The sequence below is a fragment of the Staurois parvus genome, unplaced genomic scaffold (assembly GCF_062004578.1).
Source record: "Staurois parvus isolate SC_StPar_1 unplaced genomic scaffold, SC_StPar_1.0 ptg000049l, whole genome shotgun sequence".
In the NCBI taxonomy this organism is placed as follows: domain Eukaryota; kingdom Metazoa; phylum Chordata; class Amphibia; order Anura; family Ranidae; genus Staurois; species Staurois parvus.
In genome coordinates this window covers 314,696-330,092 of record NW_028317845.1, presented here as the reverse complement: position 1 = coordinate 330,092, position 15,397 = coordinate 314,696, and the positions used below count along the sequence as shown (strand labels likewise).

At 39.4% G+C, this 15,397-nt stretch overlaps 1 protein-coding gene across 1 annotated transcript in view; it reads left to right on the top strand.

Annotated features, from left to right (window-relative positions):
• Window positions 1-15,397, top strand: part of MYO7B (myosin VIIB) — a 211,668-nt gene that overhangs the window by 179,551 nt on the left and 16,720 nt on the right. Inside the window, exons 39-42 of the mRNA XM_089665566.1 lie at window positions 1,798-1,953; window positions 2,595-2,700; window positions 2,860-2,973; window positions 14,949-15,033. Coding sequence (XP_089521692.1) covers window positions 1,798-1,953; window positions 2,595-2,700; window positions 2,860-2,973; window positions 14,949-15,033 — 461 coding nt within the window. The remainder of the gene's footprint in view (window positions 1-1,797; window positions 1,954-2,594; window positions 2,701-2,859; window positions 2,974-14,948; window positions 15,034-15,397) is intronic.

The window sequence follows — 15,397 nt, the reverse complement described above, 5'->3', positions numbered from 1 at the left end:
TAACCACTTGCCCTCCAGAGGATTTACCCCCCTTCCTGACCAGGCCTTTTTTCGAGATATGGTGCTGTGCTACTTTAACTGACAATTGCGCGGTCGTGCAACGCTGCAGCTAAAAGAAATTTATGTCCTCTTTTCCCACAAATAGAGCTTTCCTTCGGTGGTATTTGATCATCTCTGCGGTTTTTATTTTTTGCTCTAAAAAAAAAAAAGACTGACAATTTTTGAAAAAACAATATGTTTGACTATTTGCTATTAAACATGTCCAGTAAAAAAAAATTTAAAAATCAAAGTTTGTCATATATAGGCCAAAATGTTTTCTGCTACATGTCTTTGCTAAATAAATCACAATATGTGTAAATTAATTGGTTACGTGAAAGTTATAGCATCAACAAATTGTGGTATATATACTGGAATTTTTATATATATATACTGTATATATATATATATATATATATATATATATACTAGTAATGGTGGCGATCAGCGAATTATAGCGGGACTGCGGAACTGCGGCGGGCATTCTGACATTGGGGTTGGGACTGGCTAATTGTCACTGACATCCCCAGTGACACCAATACAGTGATCAGTGCTAATAAATAGCACTGATGCTGTACTAATGACACTGGGCAGGAAGGGGTTAACATTTGGGACGATCAAAGGGTTAACTGTGTGCTGTTTCACTGTGTACTTTGTGTGTGCTTTACACTGTAAGCACACTGATTTGAATAGCTCTGCTATGCAAAGCCATACAAAGCAGTGTGCATAAGCTGACAGGGGAGAGATCTGTATTGTTTACATACAGGTCTCTTCCCCATCCGTGATACTTGGTGATCACTGGGTGCCGGCGGGGAATCACTGGCTGGAATCCGGTGATTGACAGCCGAGGCCACCAATGGCGGGGCGGGTAGGGTGCACGCGCTTGTGCACACCCCCTACCCGGAAGTGCAAACTCACAAGTATACAGTATTTTTGCTATAGGGCGGCGGGAAAGAGGTTAATGAAGATGGCAGACAACAGTGTTAGTGCATGCATGGAACAACATGTGGTGATGAGGTTTCTTGGGAACAAAGGCTTAAAACCTGCGGATATCTATAGAAAATTTCAAGCACAGTATGGTGATGAGATGAGCCACAGTAAGACATTTAAATGGTTTAAATGTTTCAAAGATGGCTGTACGTCCATCAGGGATGATCCCTGCCGTGGTGGTTCCCAGCTCACAGCAGCCTTTTCTTTTAAGCATTCAGCGTGTGGAATGCCTGATCCTGGATAATTGACGCATTATGAAATTGCACAAGAGACAAATTTTTCTGTGGGAATGGTGAACACAATGATGACGAAGTGAAGCAGGCTGTCCTAGGATGGTTCAAGCGTACTAACAAATCTTTCTATGCCGAAGCTTTCCAGGCATTAGTTACATGCTGGGATAAGTGTATAAATGTAGCAGGGGAATATTTTGAAAAATAAATGCAGTTTCCTTGAAATGTGTTCTTTTGTTATATAAACTCAAATGTCCCGTTTTGACTTGAACACCCCTTGTATGTGATCTGAAAAATTCCATATATTTTTTGATGGCCTATTGTTTGGGCACTTAGGAAATATGATAGTTTTAGTATAACAATAGTACTACTATATATACAACAATTTTGATTAGTTTAGTTTTACTACAGTTGTCAGCAGGAAAAATTGTTTTGCCATTTCAAAAATGTATTCTTCCATTCTGATGTTATATTTATTGTACCATCATAGCTCTCACCATGTGTTTTCAACTGCTGAATGTCAATTTGTCTTTGATTCCAGCTATAGCATGGCCAGTGGATGGCAGTTGTTTTGGCTCTGTACAGGACTGTTTCCACCCAGCAAAATTCTGTTGAACCACGTTCAGAAATTCACTGAGAATCGTCGAAAAGAGCCACTAGCCAAGGACTGCAGACAAAGGATGCAAAGAGTGCTACAGTAACAGCTGTTCATTTTATATAGATTTTTTTTTACCATTTCACACACACACATACATGTAAATACATGTAAATACACCAAGTCATCAGTGCCTAATATTTAGTATTTAATTTGCACAAGGTTTTGTAGAAAAACAGTTTTAAATATGGCCTCATTCACACAGGTGTATATAACCTACACCTGTGTGAGGGCAGTGTTTGCCTTCATTGAATACACAAACAAAACCGCTGCTTCCATTTTGATGATCATGTGGGAGCATATTCCCAAACTCACACTGTTTGAGTTCAGGGACACACACCCACACCGATGTCAAATTTGGAACAGTGGCTGTGTTCACACAGCTGCTGTGTGGCAATTGACATGAATAGGACTGCCTGCATCCAGATGCACGGAACACCCGTGCATCCTGTGCAGGAAAACACATCCCTCACATGGGTGTATGCTTAAGTAGGGCTATCACTCTTTTGTTATTTTCATCCATTTGGTCACATCTAATGATACACAACCAGTATGCATACTGTATCATCTGTAGGGAACATTTAGGCAGTTTAAAATGTTTTAATTACTGTATTCAAGCCATGTTAGGGAACTTGATATAATTGATAAACTTAATTCCTAACTGTTTTTTCTGTGTCTGACAGAACTGGTGTCAGGAAACTGCCCCCTCATATGGTGGAGGTTGAAGCCATACAACAAATGAGCACCAAGATCTTCCACAAAGTGCTCCTGCCAAATGACACAGAAGAGGTATGAGTGCCCTCTAGGCACATTTGTGATACCTCAGTGCTTGTCATTGCCTTTGTGTTCCCCTGTACCCTAATGTGTATGTGTATGGTCATCTCATGTACTGCAAGGTAGTTTTCCTGAGCAGTGGAGTTTGCCTGAATTTTTCTTGTTTTCCTTCAGACAACTGAAGTTAGGACTAACACCAGGGTGAGAGAAGTGTGTCAGACTATTTCCAGCAAACTACAGCTAAGCTCCTGGGAGGGCTTCAGTATCTTCTTAAAAATAGGAGACAAGGTAAATTTGAAAATCTTAATGTTGTCCATTTTTTACATACATAATATAGCATACTGATATTAATAAAGACATATAGCAGGTAAACCCCCTATAATTGTTTCTATAACATGAAGACGACAGGATCACTCTAGTTTGTGAGTTTTTTTTACAAAATTTTTTTATTCACACAAAAGAGCATAGCTATAGCCTTAGCGACTTGTGTGGCTGCTATGGGGCTTGAGGGCAAAGGGGTACCTTGTCTGTGTTTGTAATGGGTTTATGAAAAAAAAAACAGATATGTTCCCCTCATTGGCTCTGAACTGTGTTTCTGTACACTGATCAAACATAGATCCACCTGCCTAAGTCAGCGTAGGTTGACCATGAAGTTCCTCTAATTTGTGTTAAAAAAACAGGCACAGCAAAGCAGCATCTTATGAAGAAGAAGCTAAGTCTCTGAATATCTTTTTCAACACCTTCAAACTCTCATGTCTCATTCAGATTGCTTAGCTATCAATTGTAAGTTCAGTTACAATGCCCATTAGATAAAAGGTATAAAAAGAAGCCCTGTTGTTAACCCACCTCTTACCATCCATGTTAAAGGGTTGTAAATAGCTTTGCATTATATGCCATCTGCTGCCAATGGAAGCACTATGAAAACCTTGCTCTTGGCTCCTCTGATTTACAATGTCATCCCTGCACACACATCACTTTTCATTACCATACAAGAGAAGCTCTAGTTCACAGCTCTCACAATAGAAAACTGTCTGTAGGGCTCACCAAAAACTCTACAATCTGGAAGTACAACCTCTGTACAATCAATTTTATATTTACCAAAACTATGTGATATGAGGACCTACCTAAATTACCCAAATAAAATAAATTAAGAAACAACTTCCTGCGCTCAGAATGAGGCCCTCTCCCTATAGCTGCTGACACTTAACCTCCTACCAATGTGAGTCAAATCAATAAATAAATAAATAGTGCAGGGCTAAATACTAAAACAAACATACATATAAATAAATAAATATTCAAATCAATATATATCATATAAACGTGCAACAGTGCAAATAAAGTGTAACACGTGTATTCCACCGGGAATAATCAAAGTGACCAAGTGATCAATTTTACTCAATAAAGTGCAATCCGTGTATTCACTATAAGGGAATATTCAAAGTGACCAAGTGACCAAACAAACTATATAACACAAAATACTCTAAAAAAAATCTCCACTCTGTGTGAACATGTCCATATATATATATAGTGTATCTCATACACAATCTTTATGCAAGTGTTGTCAAGTGTCCACACTGTGTATATCCAAAGATAGCTGCAATGGCCCCTCACCTCCTTACATAGACCCTGCAGGGTCAACTCGCTTTGGGAAACAGACACCACTCTGGTATATCACAAGATCCTCCCCAGCGATGTATGCTCTATAACCAGCTTCCTCTCCGATTCCTCCTTACACAGATCATACAGGGACAACTCGCCTTAAGAGACAGACACCACTCTGGTGTATCCCAGGATCTTTCCAAGCGCTGTATACTCTATATTCACATTCCTCTCCGGTTCATGCATAAACAGAAGACTCTCATAGTGTAAAACCGCATTTATTGGATAAACTATACACAGAGATATCTACTCACATGCTGATTCATCTTTCATGTACACATAAGGCTCCTTCACTTCATGCTATGCCTGCCTTGCATGGGTATTAGATATAGGGGTTTCAAATATGGCCGCCACGCCGGAAATGACATCACCGCGCTTCCCAGAATCCTCCTCGCGCACCGACGCGCTGCGTCACGCTGATCACGTGACTTCCTCAGGGTACCCTTGCATGAAGATTGTGTATGAGATACACTATATATATATATGGACATGTTCACACAGAGTGGAGATTTTTTTAGAGTATTTTGTGTTATATAGTTTGTTTGGTCACTTGGTCACTTTGAATATTCCCTTATAGGGAATACACGGATTGCACTTTATTGAGTAAAATTGATCACTTGGCCACTTTGATTATTCCCGGTGGAATATACATGTTACACTTTATTTGCACTGTTGCACGTTTATATGATATATATTGATTTGAATATTTATTTATTTATATGTATGTTTGTTTTAGTATTTAGCGCTGCACTATTTATTTATTTACCTAAATTACCCGCTCAATCTGTACAAATTGTGCAGGCCATTGTACCACATCTGTTGGTAGATCTGTCAGAGATTGTACAGATTATAACTTGTGTGGTAAGCTTAAAATGTCACTAAACACGCAACATAAAAAACTATCTATAAATGCTGTATTACACACTGTTCATACTCACTCAGTCACTATGAGATTAATTTTCTGTACTCTGTAAAAAACCTGGTTGATCCTGCTGCTCTCTATCTCCACCTTCTGTTCATGTCCCCAATTCAGCTAGGGATTTTGCAGCTGTTGAGGCAACTCTGCCACATGCTCAGTTTTCAGTGAGTTTATATGTTGAGCCTTTCCTCCCTATCACATCTGAGCAGCCCATGTGACTATACTGTCACAAAAGTGGGTGTATACACAATGGTAAATGAAAGCCCACTCAATCTCTCCTCCTCCATGCCCACTAACCAGCTAAACACAATAGGGGTAGGATATTACACATAGCTTAACCAATTCCAGTCCGGACACTTTTACCCCCTTCCTGGCCAGGGCAATTTTCAGCTTTCAGCGCTATCACACTTTTAATGACAATTGCGCGATCCGCAACACTGTACCCATATGAATATTTTATCATTTTTTTGAGACAGATAAAACTTTATTTTGGTGGTATTTATTCACCGCTGGGATTTTTATTTTTTTTGCTATGTAAATGAAAATGTCCAAAAATTTTGAAAAAAAGTGTTTATCTTTTAAAATTTTGCAAATTTTATTTCATCATAAATCTTGGCCAAAATTTACTCTGGTATCTTTTTAGTAAAAAAAAAATAAGCCAAATTAGTTTATAAGCAAAAATTATAATTTTTAAAGGTTTTTTTACATTTTTATTTTTTTATATTATTTATTTTATTTTATTTTTTTTTTTTACATACTGTCACTCTAGCAGTACATGGTGACACTGTACTACTTGTGGGGGGTGATGAAGATTTTTTTTTTTTTTTACACTGATTGCTTTTACACCCATATAGGATGTAAAAGCAATCATTTCTCTTTCTCTGTCTGCATTCTTGCAGCCATTGAGAACTACTGAGTGAGCTGTGATTGGTCACAGCTTGTCACATGGCACAAGGCTGTTGTGAATAGCCTTGTACCATGTGACCTCTGTAATCATTCACAGATATCACACGTAGTAAGCAATGATGTCACAAGTGACATCTTGCTTACTACTTTGCATGTGATCACTGATTGGCCAATCAGTGATCAAATGATCGGGACCTCGTACAGAGGTCCCATCCGACGATCGGTGTTTCACTGTGTTCGGAGGACACAGCGGACACTGGATCACGGTGCTGCGCACTCCTGGGGAGCGCGCACAAGCAGGGTGCGGGGAGGCCGTTTGTAAACGGCCACCCAACCCTGCAGTGCCACCGTCCGGCCGTTTATATACAACGGCCGATCGGGAAGTGGTTAATGGAGGAATCACCTCCCTCTTACTCTAAGACAGGCTGGAGGGGCGTGACACAGCCTGTGAGTGTCAGAAATCTGCCCACACTATGTTATTGCCAAAAATAAAAATTGATTTCAAATACAGTATTCATACCCCTTGAAATATTTCACATTTTGTCATAAATGTATTTTATTGGGATTTTATGTGATAGACCAACACAAAGTGGCACATAATTGTGTAGTGGAAGGGAAATGATTGATGGTTTTCAAAAGTGTTTACAAGTAAATATGTGAAAAGTGTGACAGGCATTTGTATTCAGCCCCCTTTACTCTGATACCCCTAACTAAAATCTAGTGGAACCAATTGGCTTCAGAAGTCACCTAATTAGTAAACCGAGTCCACCTGTGTGTAATTTAATCTCAGTATAAATACAGCTGTTCTGTGAAGCCCTCAGAGGTTTGTTAGAGAATATTAATGAACAAACAACATCATGAAGGCCAAGGAACACACCAGACAGGTCAGGGATAAAGTTGTGGAAAAGGTTAAAGCAGGGTTAGGTTATACAAAAAATTCCAAGCTTTTAACATCTCACAGAGCACTGTTCAATCCATCATCCGAAAATGGAAAGAGTATAGTACAACTGCAAACCTACCAAGACATGGCCGTCCACCTAAACTGACAGGCCGGGCAAGGAATGCATTATTCAGAGAATCAGCCAAGAGGCCCATGGTAACTCTGAAGGAGCTCAGGTGGAAGAATTTGTCCACAGGACAACTATTAGTCGTGCACTCCACAAGTCTGGCCTATTGCAGTTTGTGAGAAGCCATGAGGGGGACATAGAAATCATGTGGAAGAAGGTGCTCTGGTCAGGTAAGACCAAAATTTAACTTTTTGGCCTAAAAGCAAAACACTATGTGTGGCGGAAAACTAACACTGCACATCACCCTGAACACACCATCCCCACCGTGAAACGTGGTGGTGGCAGCATGTGGGGATGCTTTTCTTCAGGAGGGACAGGGAAACTGTTCAGAGTTCATGGAAAGATGAATGGAGCCATTTACAGGGCAATCTTAGAAGAAAAACTGTTTGAGTCTGCAAAAGACCTGAGACTGGGGCGGAGGTTCACCTTCCAGCAGAATAACGACCCTAAACATACAGCCAGAGCTACAATGAAATGGTTTAGATCAAAGCATATTCATGTGTTAGAATGGCCCAGTCAAAATCCAGACCTAAATCCAATTGAGAATCTGTGGCAAGACTCGAAAATTGCTGTTCACAGGTGCTCTCCATCCAATCTGATAGAGCTTGAGCTATTTTGCAAAGAAGAATGGGCAAACATTTAATTCTCTAGATGTGCAAAGATGGTAGAGACATACCCAAAAAGACTTGCAGCTGTTATTGCAGCAAAAAGTGGTTCTACAAAGTATTGACTCGGGGGGGGGGGAGGGGGGGGGCTGAATACAAATGCAAGCCACACTTTTCAGAAATTTTATTTGTAAAAAATTTTGAAAACCATTTATCATTTTCCTTCAACTTCACAATTATGTGCCACTTTGTGTTGGTCTATCACAAAAAATCCCAATAAAATACATTTATGTTTTTGATTGTAAGATGACAACATGTGGAAAGGTTCAAGCGGTATGAACACTTTTTCAAGGCACTATATATATTTGCATGCCAATTTAGGACAGTTTATTGATAATATTTATTTATTTTTACTCTGTATTCTGAAGGCTGTTTTTTTTTTTTTTAAATTTGGACATGTGACTAGCAGCAGAGGGCTAGAGGCTCTTCCTGCTTATGTTTCTCTGCAGACAGCTTATATCAATTAGGAAAAGGTACTTAGATTTTTTTTATTAAAATAATTACAGTGCCATCATCCATATACAGAAATATAAGGGGTAATGTAAATTTTTATTATCACTTTAAGTTTGAACCTTGTCAACCTGCCTCTTGCACAGCATTCAGATGCTTTAATCACCATTGTTAGTGCTAAACACTTTTCAGTGGGATCACCTCCAGTGGGGGCGGAGCCTGGCCATGGCGGCGTAGGTGAGCACGGTGTGAGTGCTTTCCGATGCCTCTAAACCGCCTCGGATACCTGCAGGGGTAAAGTCAATGTGCCAGAGACCTACCTGAGTGTGGTTGGGTCCGGAGCTGAGTCGGCGGCCCCGGGAGCGGTGGAGAGAGGGAGGACTGCTGTGACGGGACTCGTAGGAGGAAGTACGGCCCAAAGAGTGGGGCTGCTGGGAAGACGAGGAGACACGACATGACCACGTGGTCAGCTGCAGAGGAGTACTGGGAAGGGGAAAAGCCGGCCGGCGTCCGAGGTGAGAGGAAAGACGCCGGTGCTCTCCCCCCCAGTACATGAGTGATACAGCATACGGACAGCCTGCTCCCCTGGTGAAAGGAGCCTAACCACAGGGGAGTGGGAAATGATCTGACAGAGGAGAAGCCCGGAGGAATCCCCCTGACGAGAGCAATAGAAGCCTGAAGTTTTTTGCTGGTGGCCTGTGCTGTCTTAATGGAAGAAAACGCAAAATTGCATAATAGTGACTGTTTGCTTGAAGGGAAAAGAAGAAATGTGAAGGGGGGGGATTCCCTTGGGGAGTTTTGAATGAGTTAAGGAGAAATCAGCAGCACTAGAAGGAGAATATAGCAAAAAAGTGTGGATTAAAATCTGGGTCCCTGGCTTACATTGTTTAGAACTTACTGTGGTTCCAGTATTTAAGGAGAGAGGAGGAAGAGAGAAAAGGAGGAGGAAAAAGAGGAGCAGAAGAGATGAAGAATAAAAACGTTAAAAGTAGTGGGCTAAAGGGGTCTCAAACGGGCACGATAAAAAAATATACGTCTCAAGGAAATGTGACTCCAGAAAGGTCTCAAGTTGTTGGTGAAAAAAGTGAACTGGAAATGAGCTTGGAAGGTAGCCCTAGGCCCTCCCTGGGAATGAAATATAGTAGTCAACAAGTAATAGAAAATTTGGAGATGAGAGAACTGGAAAGTGAACTACAAGTACCGAATAAGAAGGAGATGGCAGATATGTTTAAAAACCTAGAAAAAACAATAAAGCAAGAACTGGTAAATATACGGAGTGATTTGGGGCAGATGTTATTGAGGGTGGAGGAGACGGAGGAAAAAGTTAAAAACCATGCCCAAGATATCTCTGATTTAGAAAAAAGGACAATAGGTATCCGGAAAGATCAAAAAAAATTGCTTTACAAGATGGAGGTAGAAGAAAATAGAGATAGGAGAAATAATCTCAAGGTAAGGGGAGTTCCAGAGCTTGCAAAGGGGGAAGAAATACAAGGCCTTATCTGTAAAATTATAAACTCCATAATAGACAGACCAGAAACAAAAGGTGTTAACCTGGAAAGTGTTTTTAGAGTAGGAAGGATTCAACAAAGAAGTGGAATAGAGAAACCGAGAGATATAATTGTCCAATTCCTGAAGTGGGGAGATAAAGAAGAGATTTGGAAAAAGATTAAGGGAAGAACAAGTATTAAATATGGAGAAATGGACATACAGATTTTTGTGGATTTAACACCAGAGACAATATGGACAAGGAGATCGTTGAAACCCCTGTTAGAGCAGATGAAAAAGAAGAATGTGCACTATAGATGGGGTATTCCGGAGTGTTTAATCGGTTGGAAGAATGGAGTTACAGCTCACTTGAGATTCCCTGAGGACTTAAGAGACTTCTGTGATAGACTTGATTTACAAATTATAGAGATCCCTGGTTGGGAGGATGAAGAGGGAGATTGTGAAGTTAGAGGAAAGGAAGATTGGAAATTAGTTAGAAGAAGGAGATGGGGGGATAGAGGGGAGGGGGGGATTGTGAAGGGAGATTTTTTTTTCCCCCTCTCCTTTCTTTCTTTACAGGAGGTAGCTCTATATTGCATTTTTGGGTCTTAAGAATTTGCTGGAACCATATGAAATTTATTAGATAGACCTGGGGTATCTGAGGTGGTGGGAGGTAGGGGGTGCCGTTCATGGGTGGAGTTCAACCCCAAGGTGGTAAATCTATGGTGGGCTTGGTCCCTCAAAAGATGTATAGGCAAATTATAAGCCTAAATAAGGGAAGGGTGGTGAGTGGTAGGGAAGTGGGGGATGGGTTGGGAGGGGAGGGGGGGCGGGGGGAGGGTATTAAGGTTGACACCCTGCATGAAGGAAGGAGTAATAAAGACAGAGAGAGAAGAGGAGAGGAGAAGGTAGAGAGGAAAAGAAAGGAAGAGATATAAGGAAGATGGAAGAGATAAGGTTTATAACTTATAATGTAAATGGGTTGAATTGTCCAGGGAAAAGGTTTAGATTATTGAAGGAATTACAGCATAGAACAGCTTCAGTGGTTTTCTTGCAGGAAACGCACTTTGAATTAGAATCAAACGTTAAGTTGAACTCGAGATACTATCCAACATGGTATTACACAGATTCCCCAATTAAGAGAGCAAAGGGGGTAGCCATAGGATTTGCAAAAAATATAAGGTTTGAGCTGGAGGATAGAAAGACTGATCCCGATGGGAGGTTTTTATTCCTGAAAGGTAAACTACAGGATATTGAATGCACAGTTGCTAGCATTTATTGCCCAAATAAGAAGCTGGAGAAATTCTTGAAAGGAGTTTTAGGAAGATTGATGGATTTCAGAAAGGGATATTTGATAGTAGCTGGAGATTTAAATTTTTGTATGGAGCCAAAATTGGATACAACTTCTTCTGTACAAAGGGAGGGGAGTAAGTCCCTGAGATCATTGAGGAAAGTGATAAGGGAATATCTATTGGTGGACAGTTGGAGAATTATGCACATGAAAGATAGAGACTATACCTTTTTTTCAAAGGCCCATGAGACTAATTCTAGGTTGGATTATGTACTGATAGATCACCGATTAATTGAATCTTTAGTTAAAGTAACAATAGAGGTAATGTCCTTCTCGGATCACGCTCCGGTCATGGTGAAAGTAGGATGGGGAAGGAGTCCACCGGGAGGTTCGGTATGGAGGTTGAATGAGGCACTTCTTTTGGATCAAGAAACTGAGCGGATGATTGGGGAGGAGATTAGGAGATTCTTCGAAGAGAATGAGACAGGAGATGTGTCGGTGGCTACAGTTTGGGAGGCGCATAAGGCGTATATAAAAGGAATCTTTATCGCAATTGGGGCAAAAAAGAAAAGAGAAAGGAGAGAGAAAATTAGTGGGCTCCTAAAGGAATTAGCTGAGTTTGAATACATAAAAAGAATATAACAGAGATAACTCAGAAAGTAAAAAAAAAGAAAGAAGAATTAGAGAATATGATGGAAGAGAAGAAGAGGAGAGTTTTTAATAAAGTGATATGTGAAAGGTATAGATGGGGTGATAGACCAGGAAAGTTTTTAATGAGAGCTTTGAGGAAAAAGAAGACTAGGAACTATATAGATAAAATAAAAAAACCCCAAGGGAGAACTGGTTCACTCAACTAAAGATATTGCGAAGGTATTCAAGGATTATTATAGTAAACTATATAACATTGCCTCCCATGACTCTATAAATAAGGATGAAACAGCAATTATTGAAAAAAGAAGATTATACTTGAAAAATGCAGGTCTACCGAAATTAAATGAAGAACTTCTGAACTCCTTAGAGTCTGACATTACATATGAAGAAATAAGGACAGCATTAAAAAACTCCATGACGGGTAAAAGTCCAGGGCCAGATGGATACACTGTTAGATATTATAAAAGATATAGTGAGTTGTTAATACCTAAATTGAAGTCCTATTTGAATGTCTTAGGGGGAGAGATGGAAATGAGATGGGAATCCCTGCAGGCTCAGGTGGTTCTTGTTCATAAGGAAGGAAAAGATGCCGCCAAGCGCTCAAGCTATAGACCAATATCGTTATTGAATACAGATACAAAGCTATATGCAAAGATTTTAGCAAACAGGCTGAAAGATTTAATGCCCGAGTGGATACATGGAGATCAGGTGGGTTTTGTCCAGGGGCGAGAGGGCAGAGATAACGGGTTGAGATCTTTGTTGCTCATTCAGAAAGTAGAAAGGGGAAGACACCGGTGGTGGTGCTTTCAGTTGATGCGGAGAAGCCATTTGATAGAGTTAATTGGGGGTTTATGATGGATACATTGGAGGCCCTGGGAGTTGGAGCTAGAATGAGGGTGTGGATAGGAAAAGTTGTACAAGTGCCCCTCTGCAGTGGTTATGGTGAATGGGGAGATGTCTGAGTCTTTTGGGATGACAAATGGAACAAGGCAGGGCTGTCCACTGTCCCCATTGTTGTATGTTTTGTCTTTGGAGCCTCTGTTGGCAACAATAAGGAAAAATTCAGATATAAAGGGAATATGGATAGGAAATATAAAACATAAGGTGGCCGCTTTTGCGGATGATTTATTGTTTTATGTTGGAAATCCTAGGATAACGCTCCCTAATTTAATGAAGACATTGAAGGATTATGGGGAGTTGTCAAATCTAAAAATCAACCCTACTAAAACAGAGATACTAAATATATATCTTCCAAACAATGAAAAAGAGGTGATACAAAGGGAGTTTCCCTTTGTTTGGAAAGAGAGAGAACTAAAATATTTAGGGGTAAAACTCACTTCTTCATATAAAAACCTGTATAAATTAAATTATATAGCAATGTTAAATGAGATCAGAGAAGAATTAAAGAGATTAGGAGGAGGAAATCCATCCTGGTTAGGACGTATAAACTTGATAAAAATGGTAATTGTCACCAAAATCCTATATAAATTCCAAATGGTCCCTATCAAACTTCCAGAGGTATATTTTAAAATTAGAAAGATGATAATAAGGTATATATATGGAGAAACAAAAAACCCAGAGTATCCTATGAAGTGTTAAGTAGAAATAAAGAAAAAGGGGGATTAGGAGTGCCAGACTTTAAAAGATACTATAAAGCAGTAATTTTAGCTAGAATATTTGATTGGACATATAATTTAAAAGGGAAAAGTTGGGTTACAATTGAAAATTCACTTAGTGGTAATAATTTAAGTAAGCGTATATGGGTGCCAACACAGTATAGAGGTTTAAAAGAGAGCACGAGTGTGTATACTTTAAATGTTTTGAGAGTGTGGGATAAAATGCACAAGCAGATGAAGTGGGATTATAATTCATTCTTGATGCCATTGAGGAATTCAGAATTCTTTCCGCCAGGTAAAGAGGAAATTTCAGGAAAATGTATTAAGAAGGAGGATGCCCAGCTGAGAGATATAATGAAGGGAGTAGAATTGAGATCTTTCAAGGATTTGGAAAAGGAAGAGAGAGAGATTTTCACTAAAATAGATGTGTGGAGGTATAATCAATTAAAATATTTTGTTGGGAATCTTCCAAAGCCCTTGAGATCTAAAAAAGATTGGAATTTGTTTGAGAGGTTGTTGGAATCACAGGAAGATGGGAAACATGGCACGGCTAAAATATATAAAATTCTCACTGAGTTAGACACAGAAAATTTATGTGTATAGAAAAATGGGAAAGGGATTTGGGGGTGGAGATTGAAGAGGTTAAACAGAAAAAAATATATAGATTGATTCATGAGAATATAAGCTTACAAGAGGTGGAAATGAATTATAAATGTTTGATAAGATGGCACATTACACCGAGTATAGAACATAAGATGTGTGGGGGGAAATCACCTTGGTGCTGGCGGGGGTGCGGAGAGATAGGCATATATGGTGGGAATGTCCAAAAATTCAAGTATTCTGGAGGAATGTAGTACATCAAATCAGGATGATTACCGAAATAGATGTTAGTCTGGACCCTGGTATCTGCCTTTTACATAGTACAGAATTATCAGTAAATATATATAAAGAAACAGGTGTATGGTACTATTTAAATGCTGCTAAAAGTCTGATTCCCAAGTTTTGGCGTAAGGTAGAGGCTCCAAAAGAAGAAGATTGGATAGATAGAGTGGATCAGATTGGTAGGATGGAGAAACTATTCTATATGCAGGAGGATAAGATGGAGACGTATTTTGTGAAATGGGAAAAATGGGAAGAGTTTAGATCGAAGGTGAAAGTTTGAAGAGGTGACTTTTATAAATAGGAATACTCTTCTAGTGTTTTTGTCTCTTGTCTTGGAGTTGATGATGTAGAGAAGTGCGGGGTGGTTAGGGGGTGGGAGTGGGAGAGTTGTGGGGGGCAGGGAAAAGGGAAGGTTTGTTAGGGGGGTGGATGGGAGTAATAAGGGAAAATATTGTGAATGTTGGGTTTTATGAGATTGTTAAAAAGAATTGGTATTGTTGTTTTTATTTTTCCTATTATCTTGAAAATTAATAAATATTTAAAAAAAAAAAAAAAATAAACACTCTTCAGTGGAATGTCAGTATAACGTTTCCATTGGCACTGTCTGTCTATGTATGAACATTCAGGTTTAGCATTATATAATGTCTTATAAGTGATAATTGTTTGATGCAGGTTATCAGTATGAATGAGCAAGATTACTTCTTTGATTCCCTGAGGCAGCTGAATGACTATATCCGGAAGAGCCGTCCTACTGCAGGTGAGCTAATCATGTGGACACTTATTCTAAAGAATTTTTCTTGTTGTTTTACTGCTGTATAGAGATAAAACAAATATATGATTAGAAATTATTGTAACCCTGTTCATGTTTTCCCCATTGAATAACATATGGTTTAAGTCTTAGGGTTGGTTTACTAAAGGCAGATAGGCTGTTCGCTTTGTAAGGGAATTCACTTTTCAAAGATTACCCAGTCCAGTGTGCAAAAAAAAATAGTAATTTTGCTTCTGCAGGTTTGAATGATAGAAGTCAGCAGAGCCATTCAGTAAGCAAAGAGAAAATTCCTTTGCAAATTGAACAGCCTATTTGTCATACTGATTTTGAAGTGCATGCACTACTTTTTGCA